This window comes from Chiloscyllium punctatum, chromosome 1 (genome assembly GCF_047496795.1).
Source record: "Chiloscyllium punctatum isolate Juve2018m chromosome 1, sChiPun1.3, whole genome shotgun sequence".
Lineage (NCBI taxonomy): Eukaryota > Metazoa > Chordata > Chondrichthyes > Orectolobiformes > Hemiscylliidae > Chiloscyllium > Chiloscyllium punctatum.
Genome location: NC_092739.1, coordinates 141,718,338 through 141,745,234, shown reverse-complemented (window position 1 = coordinate 141,745,234; position 26,897 = coordinate 141,718,338). Strand labels below are relative to the sequence as shown.

The 26,897-nt window shown below is 40.7% G+C and overlaps 1 protein-coding gene across 10 annotated transcripts in view; it reads right to left on the bottom strand.

Moving 5' to 3' along the window:
• The window catches only part of ctbp1 (C-terminal binding protein 1), a 340,616-nt gene that overhangs the window by 96,543 nt on the left and 217,176 nt on the right, over positions 1–26,897 (bottom strand). Inside the window, exon 1 of one of the 10 annotated variants that reach the window (XM_072575909.1) lies at positions 4,878–5,045. The exons of 8 other annotated variants lie outside the window; for them this stretch is intronic. In XM_072575909.1, coding sequence (XP_072432010.1) covers positions 4,878–4,917 — 40 coding nt within the window. In that variant the 5' untranslated portion in view covers positions 4,918–5,045. Of the gene's footprint in view, positions 1–4,877; positions 5,046–26,897 lie in introns of those variants that run through there. One more of the 10 variants, XM_072575929.1, reaches the window with a different exon arrangement.

The following is a 26,897-nucleotide window of genomic DNA, read 5'->3' as shown; positions in this document are numbered from 1 at the left end:
TTCATATACCCATCCAAATGCCTCTTAAATGTTGCAATTGTACTAAGCTCCACCACTTCCTCTAGCAGCCCATTCCCACCACCCCCCCCTCCCCCCAACACACACACACTCAATTACCCTGTGTGAAAACGTTGCCCCTTAGGTCTCTTTTATATCTTTGTCCTCTCACCCCAAACCTATGCCCTCTAGTTCTGAACGCCTCCACCCAAGGGATAAGATCTTGTCTATTATCCTATCCGTGCCCCTCATAATTTTATAAACCTCTATAAGGTCACCCCTCAGCTTTTGATGCTCCAGAGAAAACAGCCCCAGTCTATTCAACCTCTCTCTATAGCTCAAATCCTCTAACCCTGGCAACATTCTTGTAAATCTTTTTTGAACCCTATCAAGTTTCAGAACATCCTTCCGATAGGAAGGAGACAAGAACTGCACGCAACATTCCCAAAGTGGCCAAAGTGTACAGCTGCAAAGTGGCCTCCCAATTCCTGTACTCAATACTCTGACCAATAAAGGAAAACATACCAAATGCCTTCTTCACTATCCTATCTACCTGTGACTCCACTTTCAAGGAGCTACGAACTTGCAATCCAAGGTCTCTTTGTTTAGCAACACGCCCTCGGACCTTACCATTAAGTGTACAAGTTCTGCTAAGATTTGCTTTTCCAAAATGCAGCACCTCACATTTATCTGAATTAAAGCCCAGAATGTAAACGAACAGAGTGGCCAGAGGCCAGAATTTCCAGCTTCAGGGCTGGGACAAAAGGGAGGCAGAAGGCAAAAATAGTGGTGGTGGCATTGGCTTGTGTGCCAAAATGCCACTTTCAATTTTAAATTCTATTGAATGGGGAAGAGCTGGGTAACAGGGGCTGGGTAGGAGGTGGAATGGAGTGGATTTTTTAATGCCATTCTGCAGACCACTGAGGTCTGTGCACAGCAGCAGCTTACAGAAGCAGAAGCTATGATGGCTTGTGGAGTTTTTTGGCTTTGAGGGAATGTTAAAGCAAACTCGCCTCCTCAATTGGGCAGGAGGAGATCATTGATTGCTTGCTTGCTTTCTGATCAAGATGTTCATCCATCTGGATGGCTGTCAGGAGCTCTGCAAATCTGTTCCACTCCAACTGGGGTGAAGGCAGCACCAAAACAGTTTTATTCAATGTGAAAGAGTAGACAAAAAATGGACAAAAGAAAAAACAGAAAAATTTAATGGCCTTTCCCTTCCCAATATTTCAGTTCTTCAAAGTGATCAGGACAGACACAGAAGAAAACTGCCTTTTCTTTGTGAGACCACACTGCTGATTTGGCTCAGGCATAGTGCTTTTCCCAGGTTTATCACCTCTATTCCCGCTCAGCATCCACCCCAACACTTGCACCCGGCCCACTAACTGTTTAGCAGACTAACTTCTCGGATCATCAAGAGCCCGTGAAACCCCCAATTCCCCCATTCCCCAAAACAGCAGGCTGGCAAAAGAAAGGGGAATGCTTTTTAGGATCTATCACATCCCACTTCTGGATTCCTACATTGAACTGGAAAATTAGGCCCCAAGTGTTCAAATACACATCAGCCCAAAAGTGAGTGAAAGTAAACAGTCACTTAAATACAATTTTGATTTTATAAATATTTAGTTTCATAAAGTATAGAGTTGAATGCGGTGACTGATTTGTACAAAACATAGTCTAGAACAGAGCAGAAAGCTGCTAGGTTAAGAATGCCATGCATTCAAGCCCATTCCTGGCATACTGTCAAATACTATATTTAAAAAATGCATAAACTGGTGGGCTTACACCAGAAACTGCCAGAAACAAATTTTTTTCCGGTTTCCAAGGCACTGTCACCAATAACAAAAGTAGATGATTAAAGAAAACCATCACAAAAATTAATCCCAAAAATCAGCTGGCCAACAAGGCAAGAGATTGCTGACTTATTGGGTTTGCGCACAACAGCTTCCTAGTTACGCAAAAGAAAGATTTTGCATTTGTGTCACAAAACAAACTTGCAGGTGTCGCGGGGGGCGCATTTAAACTCATGGTTTCCATGGGTAACTACCAGTTTTCCCATGGCAGTATGAGTTGAAAAGTGTGGCGCTCGAAAATGACAACAAGTCAGACGGCATCCAAGCAGCAGGTGAGTCAACATATCGGGCATAAGCCCTGGAGGGAGTTTGCCCAAAACATTCGCCTCTCCTACCCCTCAGATGCTGCCTGACCTGCTGTGCTTTTCCAGTCACACTTTTTTGACTCTGACTCTCCAGCATCTGCAGTCCTCAATTTCTCTGTTGTCATATGAGACCACAGCAATGGCAGGCATTCTCCTCATTAACTTGATGTTAGTCCACTTCCAACTGTGAAGTTCAGAGTAGGATAATAGGTTTGGGTTAAACCTGCATATCACAAAATATTCATTTTTGTTCCCTTATAAAAAATTTAGAGTAATCAACAGAGATTTCTGAGTTTGGGCTAACCCCTGATATTTTTGTCTCTTCTAATCCAGCAGTAATTTTCCCCCTCTGGCCATGGAAATGCTAAATGGTGGCGTTGTAGATTTGTCAATGGCTGTGCTAAGTGCTGATATGTTATCAGACAGTAGCAGGAGTGGTGTGTTAAGGAGAGAATAGTCTCTCATGCTCTACTTCACTGGATAAACTCCTCCTCTTCATACAGGGGGAAGGATATCATTTGTGTGCTGGTTTCATACAAAAAACTTCAAAGGCATATTAGACCAAATATAGAGAGGAATTTATCCACTGTAAAAGGTTCATGGAGGAATCAGACTGATTAAAAATATTGCACTGACCATTGAGGCAATTTAGGAACAAGCCTTTTTTTTCCCCCCTCTGTGGGCATAAACTCAGTCACCAGGAAACTAATGAAAACATTCTAAAAAAACATTTCTCCTACCAATTTAAACGGTTAGCCAAGATAAAAATAGTGGCAATCTGGAAAATACAATTTCTGTCACCTTACCACATTCAACACAAAATTTGATGTCAAAATAGGTGAAAAACCATACTATTTCTTGATAAATGCTTTTTTCCCTTACTAATTATTCTCTGTCAATGTTTGCCTTCACCGAGCTGGTTAGAACAAAAATTGCATCTGGATAGGCATCATACTTAGAAATTGCAAGTCAGTCATGAGTTAAGAGACGACACTGGATTCACCATTGTTCCATAAAAAGGTTATGCTTCAATGCAAACTAGTTGAGGAAATTTGAAAGCTTCGTCCTTCAATCTATTTTCAGGCGCAAAATTGACTATACCTGTTCAAAATTACTTATTTAGGAGTAATTTAATAAATTGACTATCATTCATTACACTCCCTCTTTCTTTTTACATTTAAGATATGTGGAAGACTTTGATTATCAATTCTCCCACTCATTATATCAATGGCAATAGAGAGTCACTATCGATGATATTTTATTCTTAGTTGTTCTCTTTCACTGAAGAAGTGGTATCCACTTATGTAGATGACAAACATGCGAAAACATATCTACACAGCATTCCTTTCAGATATTTGGAAGATTTCCTCGTCATGTTAGCTTTCAGATGCTTGCAATTTGCAAAATTAAGCTCCAAAAGAAAAGTCATGCAACTTCAATTCAAGGAAAATGGAACTAACTTAATAAAATGCACAGCGAGAGTGGGTTTTACATTCAACTTTAAACATCAAAATTCAGCTGAGTGACAAAGAGACAGTTACTTAATTTGTTTTCTGGTACAATAAATCAAGGCCAACACAGAAAACTTTAGAAAATACCAAGCGTACCACTTAAATATTAATATCGCTATTGGAAAGTTATTCAGTCAAAAAATACTCCCAATAAAAACTTAAAACAATACCAATTCATCATATTTACACTAGGATGCAGCTATTTTTAAATTCACCAAATAAGCTATTTAAAAGGAAATAATGAGACATTTACAACTCCTTGCATCAAATGTGGACAAGATGAAATCGATGCTTTGTATTTCCCTATCAAGGGAAGATGTTATTCTTTTGTGAAAAAAATCATTAGTAGCTTGAGCTCTTAGACCCCCTGAAACAAAATAAAACCAACTTAAATAGCTAACCACAAAATGTTGACACCTGAGCTGTTTTTCCAAAGCAACATGAAATCATCTTAAGATATTATTGTGTGGCCAAAAGATCAGGTTTTCTGAAACAAAAAAAAGTGTTGAGCTTGCCCTTGCTTGCTGCATACAGATGCACTGAAGACCTTCCTGCTTCACTGGGAGAGACATGCAGTTACTGAACCAAAAGCATTGAATTTCAGAACAGGGGATGACAGCATAGTTTTAACACAAAAAGCTGGTGTTTTCTTTGTTTCCCCCACTTGCCTGCAGAATCTCTTTGAAGGGAATAGATTAGTGTGCTTTGGGGACACATTCAGTTAGATTAATAATTTATCTGAAAGAAAAAAATAAATCAACATTGCTGGGACACTTTTGTCCCCCTCTATATAATTTCTGATTAGTTCTTCGCTTTCACTCATTTCAACAGCCCGAACAAGGAGGGTGGGTGTGGAAGTTCAGAATGAACAAAGTCTCCCATTGTCAAAAAGTGAAGAAACAGCTGGACCACAGAATAGCCGAGACGATGAACTACAAAAAGTGCTATCATTTGTTTCGACAAATAAAGTGTCTCCTGTACTGCTGAGGACAACACAAGAGACCATCTGTACAACACTCCGGTGAACAAATCTTCCCTCCCTGCAAAACGCAGGGGGTGGGGTACTGTTGGGGGGGTGGGAGTTCGAACGAGCTTGCTGCTTGTACACACACACAAAAAGTATTTCACTGTCGAGCCAGCACGGACTTTATTTAAAAACAAGAAAAAGCCACCCACAAAACACAAAACAAAAGGATCAGAAGAATCATTACCTAGAGGTAACCCTTTGCTCTGCAGATGAGAGCTCCCCATCTTCACAGCCGTTATTTCCCCATTCTCTGAGAGCACTTCACATGAGATATGAAAATACTGGGCATATGGCGGCTACTTCAATTTTCCCAGAAGTAAAGCACAGACCAAGTGCTGCTATGTGAGGGAGTAGGAGAAGCCCAGAGCTGGTGCTTATAGGCTGCGTGGGTCAGCTGACTTGTTCAGTGTTGCACTCTCAGCTGAGCTCAGAAGGGACACATCATATGGTATATACCATTAATCCAAACCAACCCTGTGTATTTTATATCTCATTATTGTGCGGGGTCCAACTTAATCACTCGCAAGCAGATTCAACGTCCGGTTGTCCTCATTTCTTGGCAATATTAATAAGTTCTTCCGCTGGAATTCCGGCAACAGACTTTTTTTTGTTTAACAGTGGATTTTCCGCCCACCCCCAACGAGGTAAAGGGCCCGTTTTGTCATTGAGCAAACAGCTCAGCCTTATACAATCAATCAATCAGCCAGTTTAACTTAAAGCAACACTGGCACAATTAATTCTCCACGGTTTTTTCGCAGCCGATCCGCCACACATATTTTGTTTTTACTGTACACCGCAAGGTTAATACTGCTTCTCAGCTGATTTCAGAGAAGGGCAATTAAAAAAGGCTTCAGTGTAGTTCAGGAGTTCAAGAACTGCAGGAACAGGGGTCAAAACGTGGATCAAACAAACTATTGCCAGCATGCTCACTCACTGACGTGCGTGAGAGAATGGACAAAAAACACAAAATTGAAATAACTTGTCTTTCTATAGCGCCTCTAGAGCAGTGTAATGTTTCAATGCGCTTTGTGGGAGCATTATAAAATCATTTATGCCATCCGGTCACAAAAAAACATGTAGTCAGATGATTATAAGCTTGGTCAGAGACCTTTTCAAGAATTTCTATGGGGGAAGAGAAGTGGGCGGAAGTACAGGGAAAGAGGAAATTAAACTTACACTTTGAGAAACTGTAGCGAAGAAAAGACAAATCTAATTTCCTGCTGTCGCCAAACATCAATTAAACTGCAGCAGCAATGATAAATCAGAAAATGGCATTTTACACCCTGAAACCAAGAACATAAAACCATTATCGATCTTCTTTTGAAAAAGGTGACTGAATGAAACAGTGGGTGAGAAATCCGAGCCATTCGTACTATTTTGTGCACATTACGAATACCCAGAGAACTGCAAAAATGGCAACTATACATGTGGACACACGTATGGATTGAACCATGCCAGATGCTACTCTAATCACAGTGATCATGTGCCAGTGTATACAGATCAGGGTGATCATGAAGGCAATGCTGGTTTGACTCCAACAATGCCATTTTGGAGCACAACACTTCAGACTGTGTCCCCTTTTAATCTTATTGTTGCACACTCGGTAGCACCAGGAACAACATGGCACCGGTGCTATTTCAAAAAAGGATCAACTACTTCCAGGTTCTGTTACTTCTGGACGTTGCATTCTGCAATTACTCCAAATTACAAAAGTCTACAGGAGGCGGCGTGGCAGGCGCGGAAGGAGCATTGCCAAATTCAAATCTCTGCACGCGTCAGTGGCAGACTTGGGTGCAGTCACAGGCATTTCCCCTTGGCATGCAGCACGACTTGGAGAATTAACTCAAGCCTCACAGAGCAGAACAAACTGCTGGAGTGAGAGAAGAACAGGAGAGAGGGTTTTCAGCAAGTAAGTAAATCTGCATGTTCAGGGAGCAACTGTCCTCCCTATACCTCACTGATGTACAATGTTTGTAATGACTGCACTTTACTAAGACATTTTCACTGAAATTTCCACCTACTGCAAAGAAGACAAGAAATACATGGAGTGTAAGCATGACGGTGACAACAAACTGATGCTTCAAGCCTGGAGCTAGGAGTATTTGCTTAGTCTTGCAGTTCATTGCCACTGTATTCAGGAACTCTCAAAACTCTTGATTCAAAGAGAGCTAACTATACTTCATTCTCTCTCATCATAGACAAGTAGACAGGCGGACCATCTAGCAACACGAAGATTGCAGATTGTCTACTTATTCTATTCATCCACCCTGCACAAAGATTTTCCCTGGGGTGGGGAGTCCAGAATTAGAGGGCATAGGTTTAGGGTGAGAGGGGAAAGATATGAAAGAGACCTACAGAGCAACATTTACATGCAGGGGGTGGTGAGTGTATGGAATGAATTGCCAGAGGAAGTGGTCAAGGCTGGTGCAATTACAGCATTTAAAAGGCATTTGAATGGGTATATGAATAGGAAGGGTTTAAGGAGGGACATGGGCCAAGTGCTAGCAAATGGGACTAGATTAGGTTAGGATATCTGGTCGGCATGGAGGAGTTTGAATAAAAGGGTCTATTTCCGTACTGTACATCTCTTTGACTCTATGACTAGATGTACGTTATTTTGCAATAATTGCATACGAACTGCCCAAAATTCCCTCAACCGTGTGTCACCTGAGGCAGTGAATCATACAGATCAATGCCCCACGTCCGACAGCATTCATAACACTGATATTCTCCAAGCACGCACTCTGACAAGTTTTCCACGAAGTTCAAATTCAAAGAGATTTGGATAACAGTGGTTATCCACGGAAGACATGGTTCATGCAAGCCAGGCATATGTGTGTAGCTAGCATATAATGAGTCCTGATGAAGGGTTTTAGCCCAAAATGTTGACTTTCTTGCTCCCCAGATGCTGTCTGACCTGCTGTGCTCTTCCAGCTTCACAACTATTACGGACTTCCAGCATCGGCAGTCCTTGTGGTCTCCCTAGCATGTAATGAAAGCATTACCAAGTCCTACCCTTCCAGTCGCTTCATCATTTTTTCCATTTATGCCCCACTATTTATCTGAATATTCTGCTCTTTTCCAAACTATTGTTTCTTCCAGCAAAAACATGATTGGAACCAAGCCAATAACGTCAGCCTCAGTATCAACTCTGCATTGTTGTGACCAACTTCACCTACTTCCTTGGCCACTGCAACAAGTTGAAACAAAACCTGTGAGCTGCCGCTCTGACAAAAACTGCATTACAGAAAGACGACAGGGAATATATTTGGAATTTTAAATGGGAAGGTCATCAATATAGGATGATTACTCATCAATCCAATCCAATCAGGAATTCAGGAGAAACTTCTTTACCCTGAGAAGTGGTTAGAAAGTGGATCTATGTTTTCAGCACCGAAGGAGCAGCATGAGAACAAGAAAATAACAAAGCGGAGATGAATAAGGATCAAGAAGGCTAATACGCATCATCAATATGGGTAGAATTGTTGTGTCATGTAGTTTGTGGTTTTTTTTATAAAAAGGGATGACACACACACATGAACAAAAAAAAAGTCTTACAGCCTCGGGATAGGAGATGGCTCCAGCAATTGCAAGTGAAGCTAACCTGAAATTGATTGTAAATTTGAGTGAAACAACAAAAGAGCAAGAACAGTCAAAAAGGTGAGACACAAAAATATCACGTCAAGGCTTGCTCTCTCACCAGACACAGCACTGGAACAGTCCTAACAAAAATATTATTTACCCATAGACTAGTCAGAAAATAACTAGCGAACTGTTTTTTAATTCACTCGAGACACATGGGCATCACTAGCTGGCCAGCATTTATTATCTGTCCATAGTTGCTCTTCAAAGGTGTGTTGCTCTCTTAAACCACTGTAGCAGAATGACCCACGATGGCTTAAGGGTGAATTCAAGCATTTTCACAGAGAAACTGAAGGCACACCAATATATATCTAAGTAAGGATGGTGAGTGCCATTCCCATGCATTTGTTGCCCATTTCTTTCTAAATCACAGGAGTCAGAGGTTTGAAGGTGCTGTCCAAGGATCTTCAGTGAATATCTGCAATGCATCTTGTAGATAGTACCCACTGCTGCTATTTAGTGCTGGTGATGGAGGGAATGGATGCGATGGCTGCTTCTTCCTGGATGATGTCAATCTTTGTGTGTAGCAGCACATATCCAGGTAAGTAGGATGACCACAGGTGTTGAGGCTTTGACTAGAAAAAAGGAGGCATGGTTCAGGTACAGACAGCTCAAATCAAGGGAATCCCTGGAGTTTACTGAAGGAGAAAAACAGGAAGGCAAAAAAGGGGACAGAAATAGCCTTGGCTGAGAACATTAGGGGGAATTCAAAAGAGATTCTTTCAGTATATTAAAGGAAAAAAAACAAGAGAGAGAATAGGGCAAATCATGGACCAAAGTGGACATGTATGTGCAGAACAACAGGAGATGGGCAGGTCCTCAATGAATATTTCTCCTGCGTTTACTATGGACAAGGACATGAAGACTTGGGAATGTGGGGAACTTAGTGATCATATCTTGGGGACAGTTCACAACACAGAAGGTGATGTTGGACGTTTAAGAATGTAGTATGAATCTCCTGGTCCTGACCAGATATATCCAAGAACACTGCAACAGGCTAGAGAAGAAATTGATATTTTTGCATCATCGTTAGCTATGAGTGAGGTCCCAGTAGACTGGAGGGTAGCGAATGCTATGCCCTTATTCAAAAGGAGGGCTGCAAAGAAAAACCTGTAAGACGACCAGTAAGCCTAACATCTGTGATTGGTAAGTTACTTGAGAATGTTCTGAAAGATAAGATGTACAGGTGTTTGGAAAGATAGGGCTTGATTAGGAGTAGTCAATCTGGCTATGCACATGGGAGAACACACCTCACAAATTTGTTAGAGTTCTTTGATAAAATGACCAGAAAGGTTGACAAGGGCAGTGTGGTAGACATAGTCTACATGAATTTCAGAAAGGCCTTTGAAACAGGTACACACGCTAGGTTGCTCTGGAAGGTTAGATCACATGGAATCCAAAGTGAGCTGGCAAATTGGGTACAAAATTGGCCTGATGATAGGAATCAGAGGGTAATAGTGGAAGAATACTTATCAGACTGGAGGCCTGTGACTATTGGAGTGCCTCAGAGGTCAGTGCTGGGCCCATTGCGGTTTGTTATCTACATCAAATGATTTGGATGAGAATGTACAAGGCGTGATTAATAAATTTGCTGATGACACTAAAATAGGCAGTCTCGTGGACAGTGAGGAAGTTTATTAGAAATTGCAGCAGGACCTTGATCAGCTGGGGAATGGGCTGAGAAATGGCAAAGGGAGTTTAATATAGATAAGTGTGAGGTGTTGCATTTTGGAAAGTCAAATCAAGGTAGGAGTTTCATGGTGAATCATAGTGTAGTGCAACCAAAGGACCTTGGCGTTCAGATGCACAGTTCTCTGAAAGTGAAGTCAAAGGTAGATAGGGCAGTGAAGGAGGCTTTAGGCACACTGGCTTTCATCAGTCAGGGTACAGAAGTAAGGATGTTATATTGCAGTTGTACAGGACATGGGTGATGCCACACTTGGAGTACTGTGTCCATTTTTGGTCACAGAGTGCAGACAAAATTTACAATTACTTTCTTCTTTGGAGCGTAGGAGACTGAGGGGGGCTCTCATTGAAGTGTATCAGATCGTGAGAGGCATAGATAGGGTGAATGCACTCAGTCTTTTTCCCAAGGTTGGAAAATCGAGAATTAGAGGGCATCATTTTAAGCTTAGAGGGGAAAGAATAAATGGGAACCGAGGGTCACTTTTTTTTTTTTTTTTACAGAGGACGGTATGCATATGGAATGAGCTGCTGGCAGAAGTGGCTGAGGTAGGTACATTAACAACATTTAAAAGGCATTTGGAAAAATATATGGATAGGACTCTCTGACTCTAAGAAAAAGGAGCAGGAGTAGGCCATCTGGCCCATCGAGCCTGCTCCACCATTCAATAAGATCATGTCTGATCTTCTCATGGACTCAACTCCAGGAGGGCACAATACATCAACAATTGACACTTCAGGTCGAAGATTGCTGCGAATGTTTCAGCCTTATCTTTTAAACTGATGTGGTGGGCTCTTCCATCATTGAGGATGGGGATATTTGTGGTGCCGCCTCCTCCAAGGTGTTGTTTAGTTGTCCATCATCATTCATACCGGCCAATGTACCGGCCACTACAGCGGACAGCTCGAACTGACAACCGGAAGCGGCAAAGACAGGCCGCTATAAATGCCGGAGGAAACAGCACAGAAGCGCTTCACAGGAGGCTCCCAAGCACTGAGGATGTCACCTAGACAGGGGATGAAACGTTTGCAAGACAAATTCCCAGCTCGGCGAACAGAACCACAACATCATCATTCATGACTGGATGTTGCAGAATTACAAAGCTTAGATCTGATCCATTGGAGTGGGATTACTTAACTCTGTCGGCCACTGACTGTTTATGCTGTTAGACATGCAAGTAGTCCTGTTTGGTGGCTTCAGGTATGCCTGGTGCTGCTCCCGGCGTGCCCTCCTGAACTCTTTATTGAACCAGGATTGATCCCCTGGCTTGATGGTAATGGTCAAGTGGGGGAATATGCTGGATCACGAGGTTGTATTTTGTGCTGGAGTACAATTCTGCTGCTGTTGATGGTCTACAATGCCTCACGGTTGCCCATTGCTAGTTCTGTTTGAAGTCTGTTCCAATTAGCATGGTGATAGTGCCAATGTGATGGTGATAGTATTCTCAATGTGAAGGTGGAATTTCATCGACACAAGTATCATGTGGTGGTCACTTTTAAGGATATACTCATGGACAGATGCTTCTGCAGCCAACACATTGGTCAGAATGAGATGGAGTATGTTTTTCCCTCACGTTGGTTCCCTCACCACCAATGCAGACCGAGCCAGCTCGATCAGTCGTGCTGCTGCTAGTGATAGACACAGAGTATACTTTGCACCTTTGTCACCCACGGTGCTTTCTCCAAGTATTGTTTAACATGGATGATCACTGCTTCATTAGCGAAGAGAAGACGGAACTTGGTAATCAGCAGGAGGCTTCCTTGCCCGTTTTTAACCTGAAGTTATGAGATTTCATGGAGTCAGGTGTCAATGTTAAGGACTCCAAAGGGAAGTCCCTCCTGACTGTATGCCTCTACATCACCAGTAGGACAGGACACATCCAGGATGGTAATGGTGCTGTCTGGTGTCATACTCATGGAGTCATACCTGAATGTCAAGCTGTTGCTGACTCATCTGCAAGACAACTCTCAATTTTGGCACTAACGTCCAGATGTGAGAAAGGGGGACTTCGCAGGGTCAGCAGGGATCTTTCTGCCATTGTCTATTCAGGTTCCTAGGTTGATGCCAGGTAGTCTGTCCAGTTTCATTTCTTTCTTGAGACAATTGAGTGGCTTTCTAGGCTATATCAGAGGGCAGTTGAGAGTCAACCACATTGCTGAGAGTCTGGAGTCACTTGTAGGCCAGACCAGGTGAGGATAGCAGATTTAGTGAAGTGAAGGACATTAGTGAAGCACTTATTTAGAAAGACATTGCAATTTATTTAAAATCATGACTCAACAGTGTGCTTTGTACAAATAAGGTACGAAATATGAAAGCACAACCGAAAATAAAAGACTTCAAACTATTTGTTGTCCTGTTACATGACAAACTGTTAAGTTATTTCTGAAGAAGTCCTACTTTTAGGATAGAAAAGTCTTTAGACTTCTTTATCATATCTATGAAATATTGATCCGAGTATTACTCCACTTGTCTGAGCCCAAAACGGAGAATGACCCATTTATCCCTTATGTTTTCTGTCAGTTAGTCAATCCTTAATCCATGCCTCTACATTACCATAAAAAGTCATAGAGATGTACAGCATGGAAACAGACCCTTCGGTCCAACCCGTCCATGATGACCAGATATCCCAACCCAATCTAGTCCCACCTGCCAGCACCCGGCCTACATCCCTCCAAACCCTTCCTATTCATATACCCATCCAAATGCCTTTTAAAATGTTGCAATTGTACCAGCCTCCACCACATCCTCTGGCAGCTCATTCCATACACGTACCACCCTCTGCGTGAAAAAGTTGCCCCTTCAGTCTCTTTTATATCTTTCCACTCTCACCCTAAACCTATGCCCTCTAGTTCTGGACTCTCCCACCCCAGGGAAAAGACTTTGCCTATTTATCCTATCCATTCCCCTCATAATTTTGTAAACCTCTATAAGGTCACCCCTCAGCCTCCGATGCTCCAAGAAAAACAGCCCCATCCTGTTCTGCCTCTTCCTGTAGCTCAGATCCTCCAACCCTGGCAACATCCTTGTAAATCTTTTCTGAACCCTTTCAAGTTTCACAACATCTTTCCAATAGGAAGGAGACCAGAATTGCACGCAATATTCCAACAGTGGCCTAACTAATGTCCTGTACAGCCGCAACATGACCTCCCACATCCTGTACTCAATACTCTGACCAATAAAGGAAAACCAGTTACTTTAAATTTTATTAAGCAACCTGAGGGGCATCTTATCAGAAACTTCTGAAAATCCAACTATATTGTATTTGCCAATTTCCCTTTTGCTAATTTTGTAAGTAACATTCTCAAAAACCTTTAACATGTTTGTCAAACACAATTTTCTATTCTTAAATCCATGCCCAATCAGATAATGGTCATCCACAACTCAAGATATTGTGACCTTTATGATAAGATTCTAATATTTTTCCTTACTACTGATGGAAGGTAGATGGGTGTCTAGTTTTGTTCTTCTCTCTTACCCCTTTCTTTAGGAGTGGGGTGACATTTATAAGTTTCCAATCTGCAGGAATCATTCCAGAATCAATGTAGAAATGATCTGATTTCACCTTCTTCATCAACTATTACCAATAAGCATTAGAGACTTATGTAATGGAAGTTAAGTTTGTGAACCTAATTCAAGCAACAGCCCTTCAGCACTACTAGTTTAAATCCTTACTCAACCTACAACGTGGGCAGCACAGTGGCACAGTGGTCAGCACTGTTGCCTCTCAGCGGCAGAGACCCAGGTTCAATTTCCGCCTCAAGCGACTGACTGTGTGGAGTTTGCACATTCTCCCAGTGTCTGCGTGGGTTTCCTCCAGGTGCTCTGGTTTCCTCCCACAGTCATGCTAAATTGCCTGTAGTGTTAGTTGAAGGGGTAAAATGTAGGGGAACGGGTCTGGGTGGATTGCGTTTCAGCAGGTCGGTGTGGACTTGTTGGGCCAAAGGGCCTGTTTCCACACTAAGTAATCTAATCCCATTTATTCAAACCCAAGCTTCACTGCACTGGCAGATAATATGCAGTCACAAGTGTCATATTGAGAAGTGGTAAATAGAGAACAAAATGAATAAATATGCACCTGCCTTTAGATTCATATAGCACTAAAAATAAACTGCTTATTCTAGATTTTCTTTAGAGATAGATAGTGGACTGTATTTATATTCAAAAACTGAGCTTGTTCTTAAAAAGACTGAAGATCACTAATCTTCAAAATGTACAACTGCAGTCACCAAGGCCAGCCAGGCAGGACCTCTTAAACTCCCTCCTAGAATGATAAGGGCAGCAGGTACATCAAACAGTACTAATAGCAAGTTCTCCTCCAAGTCAATCAACATCCTGATTTAGTACTACATAGCCATTTCTTCACTGACACTGGTCAAACTTTTGGTGTTCCTAAATCACAAGTCTAATGGCTCTATTAGGCAGATCACTACCACATTCTCCAAGGGAATTAGACATCGGCAATAAATTCTGCCCACATCAAGTACTGAATAATAAAGCAATGAAATCAAGAAGAAAGGTTTGTGTTCCGAAGTGTACTGAAGTGATCGAAAACAACAACATGCAAGGTGCAATGGCTTCAATTTTTCCAATTATCTAGTTGGAGGAAATCTTGATGACATCTGGTATTGAATGTTAGATGGGGAAAAAAAGTGAGGATATATTCCTAAGCCTTATACTGTAAGAAGCATTCCATATTGGTGCACAAATATGACTGTAAACAAGAGCAAAATGAAGACTGGCACTGAAACATTATTTTTAAATGGTCAGAACTCATCATGGCTATATAGAAGAACTCTTTACAGGTGATGGAGTCTTGGTTTGGATGTGAAACCATCCAAAAATATGAGTTAACCAGTCAACTTGCAGGTTAACAACATGGGGTCAGAAAGTTCCTGCTAATGGCAAATCATATACAAGTAATCCTTCTCAGCCACACCACTGGAGGAGCAGAGTATTCAAGATCAGATATAAGGCAGGCGGGGTTTCTTAGAGGTGAATGTTCAGCAGCAAGGGTAGGGGCCATCGGTGCTCCCCTTGACCAGGCACGAAGTGTCTTAATACAAACACCCTTCCCCACCCTTGAAACCCAAATTGGGGGAAGTGCATAAAATATTGCCAGTCATGTCATCTGTAATGCTCCACATTTCTAAAGCAAAGTCCTCCAAAAATGTTTGCATTCTTCCATTAGCACATCCTAAATTCCTCTGCTGACCTTTGCTCTTAATCACTACTACCTTTGCCTGTATCCAAAAGGAGTGAGTCATAAAAGGACAGAAGCTCAGAAACAGTAATTAAAGTACATGTAGATGTACTTTTGACGGAAGATAATGGATTATTTTTTTACAAAGTCTGTGTTTCGACTCTCAAATTTCCTAACATTGTTAAACCTATAATTAATCTTTAGAAGCAAACAATATTTAACACGTGCAATATTTAACAAAACAAACATACTGACAAACTTCATGCTTAAGCACAGTGCAATTTTCTCTTACTTCCATACCTTATGACAAACTGGAAATGAACTTTATGATTTGTGTCATATTTGTTCTATCCTTGTTTTCTTAGAACTAAATGGAGAAACTTCAGGAGGCCATAAGGCTGCATTAAGACCACCACAGCACCCAGTATTGTTTGTACCCAAAATTGCTTCAAAAAATTTTTTAAAATTCCCCTTCGACAAAAAATTCATGGTTCGGTCATTACATATGAAATTAGTTCCAACAGCTTGTTCAAGAGAGATGGTAATTAGTCGTAAATGATGGTTATAATATTGCGCTGATCAGAAAATAATTCTGCAGAGGCTGCAGTGCAGAGGCCAGTCCATTTTGGCACTTCTGAAGAACAGATAACTCAGATTTTACAAGTCAGCCAAGGGCATTTTCTAAATGAGGAATTGCTTGCCTCCGGCTTGTGGCATTGTGGTGTTAAACACATTTATGCAAGAGAAATTGAAGGGAGTGAGGGGGACCCAGGCCAGCAGACCATATCCCATAACAATATTTTACAGGGTGTTCCACTGGATGCTTACACTCACTGAACGCAATGTGCCCGAGGAATGCAATTCAGTCATTCCATGGCAGCATTGGTGGACATGATCCTGAATGACACAGCTTTTGGACACTTAAGTCTACATTCAACATGTACCTTAACCATTAAGAAAATAGTATCATTAAAATGGCCTTGGGGCAGGAAGTAGGCAGTAACTACTTGAATTCTATTTTGCACTATATCTGGTTTCTACCTACAGAGGACAAAGTTTCCTTTCAAATTTCAGACATCCCTAAGGCCATAAACCCATGAGAAGTGAGAAAAAAATTAGGCCATTCAGTCCCTCTGCTCCACCATGGAATGCAATCATGGTTGATCTGATAATCCTCAACTCCACATCCCTGCCCGTTCTTCATAAACCTCAGTTCCCATACCTGATTAAAAATCTATGTCAGCCTTAAATATACTCAATGACCCAGCCTCAACAGCCCTCTGCTGTATAGAATTCCACAGATTCACTACCCTCAGAAGAAATTTTGCCTCATCTGTCGTAAATGTAAAACCCCTTTATTTTGAGATTATGCCTTCTGGGTCCTAGACTCTCCCAGTCAAAAGGGAGAGAAGCAGTTCACATTTTTCATACAGAAAATATTTGAACTATTACAAAGGTGTTATAATAGGACACTTGATTAAGTTAGAGGTAAATAAGTATAGTCACCATGGTTTCCTCAAAGGTAAGTCATGCTTAACTAATTTATTGGAGTTCCTTGAAGAAGTGATATGTGCTGTGGTGGATATATTTGGTAGAATGCCACAGAAAGTAAAAGCTCATGGTTTAGGTAGTGGCGATGGTAGAAGATTAGTGTGCAAGTAGGAAGCGGAGAAGAGGAATAAATGGGTCTTTTACACACTGGCAGGATGACAGAGTGGTGTGCTACAGGGGCCTTAACTCTTTACAATTGATAGAAACGGTTTGGATGAAGTGAATCAAGGCAAGGGTAACTAAATTTGCAGATAGCACAAAGGTAGGTAAGAAAGTGAAGAAGTCTGCGAAGTGACATAAATAGATAAAGCAAAGATCTGGCACATGAAGGACAATATGGGCAGTGTGTTTTGTCCACTTTAGCAGAAAGAATAAACAACAATAGTAAAGCTCATCGGTGCAGAGAGATCGAAGTGTCCTAGTGCATGAACTGCAAAGGTTAGTATGTAGGTACAGTAAGTAATTGGGAAACATAATAGAATGTTATGTTTTATTGTAAGGGAAGGTAAGTACAAGAGTAGAGAGGTTCTGCTTCAGTTCTGCAGGGCACTGATGAGTCCACATCTGGAGTAGTGTGTGTACTGCTGGTTACCGTTCTCACAGAAGGATGTTAATGCTTTGGAAGCAGTTCAGTGAAAGTTTATTAGTTTAATTCCTGAAATGAGCAGATTGCCTTACAAGTCAAGTCTAAACAGGCCAGGGTTGTATTCTCTGGAGCTTAGAAAAGTCAGGGGTGACTTAACTGAAACAAACAAGATTCTGAAGAAACTGGATGGATGTCGAAAAGGATGTTTTGTTTTGTGGGAGAATCTAAAAGAAGGGATTTAGGGTTTAAAATAAGGGGTCATCCATTTAAGACAAATGAGGAGAAAAGATTTGAGGTTCGATGATCCTTTCCTCAAAGGGCAGTGGATGCAGAATCTTTAAACATTTTTAAGGCAGAGCTAGATAGATTCTTGATTACACAGATTATCAGAGATATACAGCAATGTAGAGTTGAAGCGAAAATCAGATCAACCACAATCTTAATGATTGATGGGGGAAAGCTCAGAGGGTTGAGTGGCCCTTATTTATTTGGTTACTTGTTCACATATTTGTATACTTGAAGGAAACAACCTTTCCCCTCGATCCTATCAAGTGCCCTAAAAATGTTTCAATAAGGTTGCTTCTCATTCTTCTAAACTCCACTAAGTACAGGGCCAGCTTGCTCAACCTGTTCTCATAAGATAGCCTATTCACACCTGGTATCAACCTCATGTCTGGACCAGTGCCAATGCCAGCTTTTATTTGATTTAATTTACTAGTCACATGCACCTAAGTAGAGTGAAAAGTTTAGTTTTGCGAGTAGTACCAGTAGATCATAACAAATAAGAACATACAGATTGTAGGGTACTTTGACAGAGCGAGGCGTACAAGGTTATTGCTGCACAGGAGGTGCACGAAGCAAGATCAACATTACTTGAAGTTAGAGAGGTCCATTCAACAGTCTAACAACAGCAGGAAAGAAATTGTTCTTGAACCTGTTGGTGCGTATATAAAAGCTTCTGTATCTTCTGCCGAACAAAAGAGATTCGAAGAGAGCATTACTGGGGTGAGAGAGGTCTTTGAAGTTGACGGCCTTTCAGCGGAACACAACCTTCTGTAGTTTCTTATGGTCCTGGGCAAAGCAGTTGCTATACCAAGCCGTTGTACACCCTGATAAAATGCTTTCTATGGTACATTTGTCAAGGTTGGTGAGGGTCCTTATGGACATGCCAAATTTTTTCAGCTGCCTGAGGAAGAAGAGGTTTTGTTGTGCCTTCTTGACCATTGATTCAATATGGGAGGAGCAGGACAGATAGTCAATTATCCTCACTCCTAGGAACTGGATGCTCTTGACTCTCTCCACCTCAGCTATGTTGATGAGGTAGGGGCATGTCCTTCTCCTTTCTTCCTGAAATGAATGATCAGTTCTTTTGTTTTGTTGACATTGAGAAAGAAGTTGTTATCATTGCACTACCTCCTTCCTGTATTCTGACTCAACATTGTTTGATATATGGCCTTCCAGAGTGGTGTCAGCAAACTTGTCGACGGCGTTCGTATGGAATTTGGCTACACAGTCATGGGTATTCAAGGAGTACAGTAGGGGGTTGCAAATGCATCCTGGCAGTGCACCAGTGTTGAGGATTATCCTGGAGGAGCTGCTGTTGTCTGGTTCACTGGTTGCAGTCTGTGGGTCAGGAAGCTGCGGATGCAGTTGCAGATTGCATCTTTCTTTTGATTAAAAGATCTGAATTTGCTATTCAATGTTACTTGCAGACATTCACCAGCATGGAAGCAGGCTAATCAACCCAGCCAGCCTGAAGAAGGGCTTATGCCCGAAACGTCGATTCTCCTGCTCCTCGGATGCTGCCTGGCCTGCTGTGTTTTTCCAGCACCACATTTTTCAACTCTGGTCTCGAGCATCTGCAGTCCTCACTTTCTCCTAATCAACCCAGCCAGTCTGACAGTGCCATGAAGCAAAACATGCAGAGCCACCAGAGGAAGTGTGGAGGCTAGTACAATTGCAACATTGAAAAGGCATTTGGATATATATGAATAGGAAGGGTTTGGAGGGGTACGGGCTGGGTGCTGTCAGGTGGGACTAGGATATCTGGTCGGTATGGTCGAGTTGGACAAAAAGGGTCTGTTTCCGTGCTATACATCTCTATGACTATGCAGTATTGTCAACAGCTGCCATTGTTCTAACACATCACTTAATTTTGACAAAGCAGACGAATAAACACCCAATGGAACTGGAGTGAATTTGTACTTTAAGATGTAGGTTTTCATAAACAAGAGGCTCATTGTAATTCAAAAGCTCCTGACTTGTAGTGTCATGAAAACATGCATAGTATTTTAATAAAGATCAACACTGGCAAAAATTATCATCATCAGTGAATCAACACAAACAGTTTAAAAGGAAAATAACTTAACATGTTTTTGCTTTGCAATGCTGGTTCTGAATTTAAGCCAAAAGAGATTTATCTTTTTCAAGGCAGGCCTTCCCAACTGATTACTTAGGTGGAATCAATGCAAATCAAACTGAATTTTGTCTTGTTTTAATTAACGTTGAAAATTAAAATCCCAATTATTAAGTATAGACGTTTGTATGTTTAGTCACAATGCCAGATTCTTCTGTTAAAAATTAAATTTGAGACTGAGTTAACAACTGGTTTCTCATTATTATAGTGTGTTGTAACCAGTGTTTAATTTCCAATAAAAGTAAATTTGGTGTAAAAGTCACATGTAGAAGCAGTCAATCCGTAGTATGCACTAGATTGTCGAGTGTTATTGTACCATAAACTGTGGGACTTAAATTCAATACAGACAGATGAAGGACGCACATTTTTGAATTTAACTGTACAAAGGAACTGAACTGACAAAGGGTCAGTTAGACTCAAAACGTCAGCTCTTTTCTCTCCTTACAGATACTGCCAGACCTGCTGAGATTTTCCAGCATTTTCTCTTCTGGTTTCAGATTCCAGCATCTGCAGTAATTTGCTTTTATCCAAATTAAATCCCATTTGGAATAATGTTTTATTGTCAAGTCTAAAGCTTATTTACTTCACAAAAGTCAAAGTACAATTACACATTTGTAATTAATGTGCATACATTGTAGATTGTAGTGATTCAGAACAACAGCTAAGCACCACCTTCTCAAGGTCAACTTGGGATGGACAATAAATGCTGCTCCAGCAGCATGGTCCACATTCCATGAAGGTAATGGATGTCAGAAAAGCGTTTTGACCTTGCTTGATCACTTGATCTTATGCATTCTCCCATTGAGGATCTTGAAAAAATAAGAACCCACCAATGATGGACAAGGGCCACGCAGACAAGGGCCTCATTCTGAATGAAGATTATTTCTCAGAATGCCAAACACTGCAGATGCTACAGCGCATTCACAACTTGCTAGGTCAACCTAACAGTGTTAGAGGCAGCATCATGAGAGTGAGAAGTATTCAATAGATTGACAGAGTCCTGGAAATGATACAAGGTTCAACACTTGCAACATCCACATATAATAAATAGAATGTGGAGCAATATTGCTGAATTGTTACTTTACATAAAAATTACAACCTTCAGAAAGGCATCTGGATGGGTATATGAATGGGAAGAGTTTAGAAGGATATGGGCCAAGTGCTGGTAAATCGGACTAGATTAGGTTGGGATATCTGCTTGGCATGGACAAGTTGGACCAAAGGGCTTGTTTCCGTGCTGCACATCTTCATGACTCTATAATGCGGATATCTCAAAACACTTCATTTCATACTTCCATGAATTAAATTTCATCTGCCAATGCCGTCCATTTCACCACTCAATATCATTCCAGAAATCATGACACTGACGTTCTGGTGTTGGACTGCTGTGGACAAAGTAAAAAATCACACAACACCAGGTTATAGTCCAGGTTTATTTGGAAGAGCTAGCTTTCAGAGCACCACTCCTCCATCAGGTAGCTGATAAAACGAGCAGCGCTCTGAAAACTGGTACTTCCAAATAAATTTATTGGCCTACAATTTGGTGTTGTGTGATTTTTAAACTTGTTCCGAAAGGTCAACTGCTGTCCTGCCAGTGGTACATTGCATTTACTAGTTGTGCCATCAGCAAACTTTGGAATTGTCCTCTACAGTCTATTTTCTTAAGGTATCGTTATGAAATTGTGGGTTTACTGTACCTTTGAGGGAACTGAAATGTCTGGCTAGCAGAGTGTTCTGAACAAGGTAACAATGTAACATTTGGTCAACCAACTAGCTAAGAGCTTGGTTGCCTGGATACAAAAACAAATTCAAATTTGGCCAAATCAGTTTAAATTATACCCCAAGGCACCAAACTCCAATCAAGTTTGAATTTAGTATTTTGGCAATATTAAAGCCAATGAAATGATCCAATGTTTTGGGGTATAAATATCAGAACATTTTGAACAGTTACCCAGAGCAACAAAGAACACCAACAAAAACAGAACAATACAGACTGCCAGCAGAAGTGCTTTCTTAAAAAGGTACCTTTATCTATAAAAGACCTGTGAAGCAGACTCCCAAAGAAGGAAGACAAAGGAAAATCGACAGAGGACATTTGGCTAACCTGCCCAGTTTTCAAATGTGATTATATTTTTGCAAGTCGTAATCAGGATTTTTAAAAATAGGACCAGTATTGTAGAGTGGAAGGTAAAAGATCGGTTTAGAGAAAGGACTGTAACTAGTTGTGAGTTAGTTATTCTCTGTTATACTTTTAACAAGTTGTTAACTTTTAGCTGACATAGTGACTTTTGGGATAGTTCTTTGCCTCTTGAATTTTAACAGATTACAGCATGGGGCAAATTTTTCCTGTGTTGCTGGTTTAAATCAGCAGAAGGGTTGACCCCATGCCGTAACAGTATAGCAAACAAAAGAGGTTATTTAATACAGACACCAAGGGAAACCACTGTACACTTCACCTCAAATATTATGTGGATGGCTGGTCAGAGAGATCCTAAATTCATGCAAATATTGAAAATAGGCACTGGAGGACCTAGTGTCAGAGAACTGTACTATTCAAAAAAGTTAAGAAAACTCCAGTGCCTATTTTAACACAACTTGTCTGATCTATCAGATCTGGGAACTCCAAATTGAACAATGCGAAAGTAATCTCCAGCCTCAACCTGTTTGAATTCCACAAGGGAAGCTAATGTTTGCACTTCAGCTTCGAAAGAAATAAGAGAAGCGGTGTTTAATAGGTGGAAGATTTGAGAAAACTGAATTAAACCATCCAAGGTTAATCTCAATAACTATTTCATGTTACTACAACTGGAGCACAAGTGCCTAATTTACACAGGCAAATGAGGAATAAGAATGTTCAGTATTGTTAAACAGTACAGTTTCTTCATTTTAAAAAAAAGTACAAATACTATATAGAATGGTCTTGTGAAATGGATAATAATTCGAATTAAATGCAAATATGGAATAGGCAGAAGAAAATTGTGATGTTTTAACTGCAAGTTGAAATTTTAAAAATGCAAAATAACCCACTCTAACACCGGTTGCTGAGATCTGCTCCTCCAGAATGGACTTTCTGCATCATGCATGTATTTCAAAAAGGGATGAAAAAGAAAACTAGATTTGCCACTGTCTCGTTCCCAATGGCCATGTGTTTCAACAGTTCTTCTTTAGTTGCATTGAAAACAAATAAGATGATTTTATGAAAACCTTTGTGTAAAGGTCAAACGCCTTGACTAAAAAAAGTTATAATTCTACTCTCGTCAATATAATCGCAGAGTGCCTGCAGTATAACACTAGCTAAATAGCTGCTACTAGTTCTATTGCCATTGCTCCCCCCTCAATTTTTCAGCACACCCCTCAGCATGAAGCACAAGTTCAAGTTGACTCTAATAATTGCACAGAGAATCTTAGTTAACTGTCTGTTATCAGTGCAGCCAGTCGAATAATTTTCTGAAGTTTGAAACACTAATCAATAAGTATGCTATCTTCATTCATTAAGAAGATTATAATTAATGTTATAATTTATAATTTGTGAAAAATAATGGTTGGAAGAAATAACAATAATGAGAAGAATATCTGCAGTTATATGCAGCAATCAAGAAATCTGAGCTATTCTGTTCACATCTGTAAAGATGGCAGAAAAAGGTGGACAGAGCAGTTAATAAAGCATGCAGCATACTTTTTTTTTCCGAAAGCAGTCCCTTGGGATTGAAAATTACTTCCTTCCACTCTGGTGTTATATTTTAAGGGGGCAGAAGAGCTTGCATATGCTTCTTTTAATGTGAGACGGCCGTTGCGCACCAACAAACTCAGGGTCCTGGTGGAGCAAGGTGTTTGCCCAATGACAGGGATACCCAAGAGAATTGGAGACTCGGCAGGTTCTGCTGCACAGGCAGACTGACTGTCAGTAACACGGGCACATACATTATTGTTTGTGACCATCCCTTCCACTCCATCGACTCCAACCCCCGAAATCCTCAGACCCATGGTCCTGACTGCTTATGGATAGCTCTCCGAACATAGAAAATGCTCCACATCTGTCAACCTTGTTCAGGTCAGCAAAAACATATCGGCCATTCAACCTTTTTCTGACAGCAGTGATTAGATCCTCCTCGTATGTTGCCACTTCTAAACTCCTGATGTCACATTTAAACTCTGGGCCTGCAGTTCCTTGATGCCAGTTTGACCCCTTCACACTTCAAGATGGATTTGAGAGATAGATTGAAGAGGTTTATGAGAAACTTCAGTGATGAAGATACATTGGAAAAGTTGGAACTGTTTCCCATGGATAGGAGAAGGCTAAGAGGAGATCTGACAGAACTATTCAGCATAATGAAAGATCTGGAGAGAGTAGATAATGAAAAGCTGTTCCTGCTTATAAGAGGATAAAGAATGAAAGGCACAGATTTAAAATAATTTTCAAAAGAATCAGGTGTGATGGGCCAAAGTGAGGTGGAGGCAGTCTCATTTCAGACACTGAAGAGGCACAGAGTAATTATATAAATAAAAACAACATGCAGGATGATGGGAGAAAGGACAATGACACTAAGTCATAATACTCATTTGGAAAGGCTGTGCATATACAATGGATTGAATGTCATCTTCCAGTACTGTAACTATTCTGTTGGTCAGGCCACACTGTTCTCCAGAAAGTGATGCTACAGGGGAGTTTTGTATTTCTACGATAGAACAATGTTTTACGTATAATTTTAAAGATGGTATGTCTGATCGTATAGCACTCTTCAATGAAGTATCATATCCTAGAACGCTTGACTTGAATCTATAACCTTCTGACTAAGAAGCAGAGTGTGTCTCAAATTACATGAAGCTTATACATTTCAGATGTGGATGTTACGAGTCACAGTTTGTAACCTCAAATTTCTGTTAAGAAATGTCAATGAGAAAATAATACAAGAAGCTGTAATATACAAGCCCAGAGATTTGACTACCGAACAGTCTATACACTTTATAGATATAATCATGTGAAAGACAATTAAAATAAGTTGAAAAGCAATGATGACAATTACCTATAGTCATAACAAACAAAGTTAAAGGTCTATCAACTATGAACATACACAGACATTGTTCAGTCATTACACGGAATGAATCTGCCAAACAGAGATGGGAATTAAAGCAGTTTGTCAAAACTTTCACACTAATTTCTAATGCAGCTGTAGATGTTTCAATGACTCATGAATTTCATTTGTTTGTGTGATTATACTGTAGAACTTACCATCAAGATTTAATCGGAGACACACAATTCATGAGTCTCGAGTCGGCAAAGTAAACCAGTTCAACATATTTGCATAAATCATTTATATTAGAAAACCAACACTGGCAAAGATTGAAACAAAAGATTACAATTTTAAAAATGTAATTAATAATCAACTTTCTTCCTCGAAGCATAATAAATAGGTTCTTACACTGGTCCACATGCATTTGGCCCATAGAGTTTTCATCAAGTCATTGCTATTGACCTGATACAAAGTGAGCTAGAAAATAAATCATCGCTGTTTCTGGTGATCAAGAGGCTATTGAGGAACTTTTCAACATTTCAAGTGTTACCTTTGCTCAGATATCTGTTACTTCACTCAGAATCAAAAATGTGGTTCAGATTCCACATAAGGACTTGAGCACATGCTTCAGCTTGCCTCAAGGCAGTGCTGCATTGTAAGAGGTGCTCTCGTTTGAATGAAACATTAAACAAAGTCCCATTTGTGCCTCAAGTGGCCAAAGTTGCGAGTCATCAACAGTTTTTCTGATACTCCCAGGCCTGCATTCCTACAAAACCAGCATTACTGGAGACAAAACATTTACTTGTCTTGCCTCATTTGTAAAATACTGCTTGTTCTTAAAGCCCTGCAACATTTTCACCCCTCAAACTCTTTAACCTCTTCCAGCCCAAAAACCCTTAGATTTCTGAGCTCTTCCAAATCACCTCTTGCAGATCCCAAATTTTAATTCTTCCTTCGAAGGCAGCTTTACCTTCAGGTGCCCAGGTCCTAAGCTCAGAAATTACCTTTCTAAATTTTTTTGTCCATGCCTGTCTTTAAACCCACCTAGTTTGACCAAGATTCTTACTATCTATCCAATAAGCTCACCTTAGGGACAAGTCACCATGTCAAGGTGTTAAAGAAATGAAAATGTTGGTGCTTACTGTGTAAAAATGAGCCACTGCATTTATCCATTTAATAATAGTGATGAACGGCAAATATACTCCATATGTCAAACTCTTGAGACACAATAAGATGCCATACAAATTTATGTTAAAGTTCTCTCTCATCATGGAAGCTTTTTCTCCCCCAAACTAATACAATACAAAATGCATCAGGAAGCTCACACTGACAGAGAGAGGAATTTAAATGCAAAGTTATAAGAAATAGATATCTCCTTATATTAGCAAAGGGGCAGGGAAGAGGATGTCTCCGGCTGAACATCAGGAGATGTGTGAAGGACCAAACAATTCATTGCACTGTGTAGATGAGATTCCCTACAGTGTGGAAACAGGCCCTTCGGCCCAACAAGTCCACACCGACCCTCCAAAAAGCAACCCACCCAGACCCATTCCCCTCTGACTAAATATACCTAACACTACAGGCAATTTACCACGGCCAATTGACCTAACCGGCACATCTTTGGACTGTTGGAGGAAACCGGAGTACCCGGAGGAAACCGACACAGACATAGGGAGAACGTGCAAACTCCACACAGCCAGTTGCCCAAGGCGGGAATTGAACCCGGGTCCCTGGCACTGTGAGGCAGCAGTGCTAACCACTGAGCCACCATGCCGCCAGTGTAGTTTTACCGAGATCAAGCTTCAGTTTCATGAGGCCATGGTCAAAAGCTTGCCAATGCTCAATTTATACATGCTTAGTAGTCCATTCAGGTAAACTTTCAGGAGATTGTTCCTACCTTTGTTACAATACCTCTGCATCGGTCACTGATTTTACAACAATTGCACAGGTTGACAATTGAAAAGGTACAGGATGTTTCAAAGCAGCAAGTTTAGATTGCTAAGCATACATTTAAAAGCAAAATAGGCAAACGTTGAAGGTGGGTTAAAAAAAAACACGTGGAGTTAGATAAATTTCATGAATTTCATCAAAGAAAATTTGCAGATTGATGACA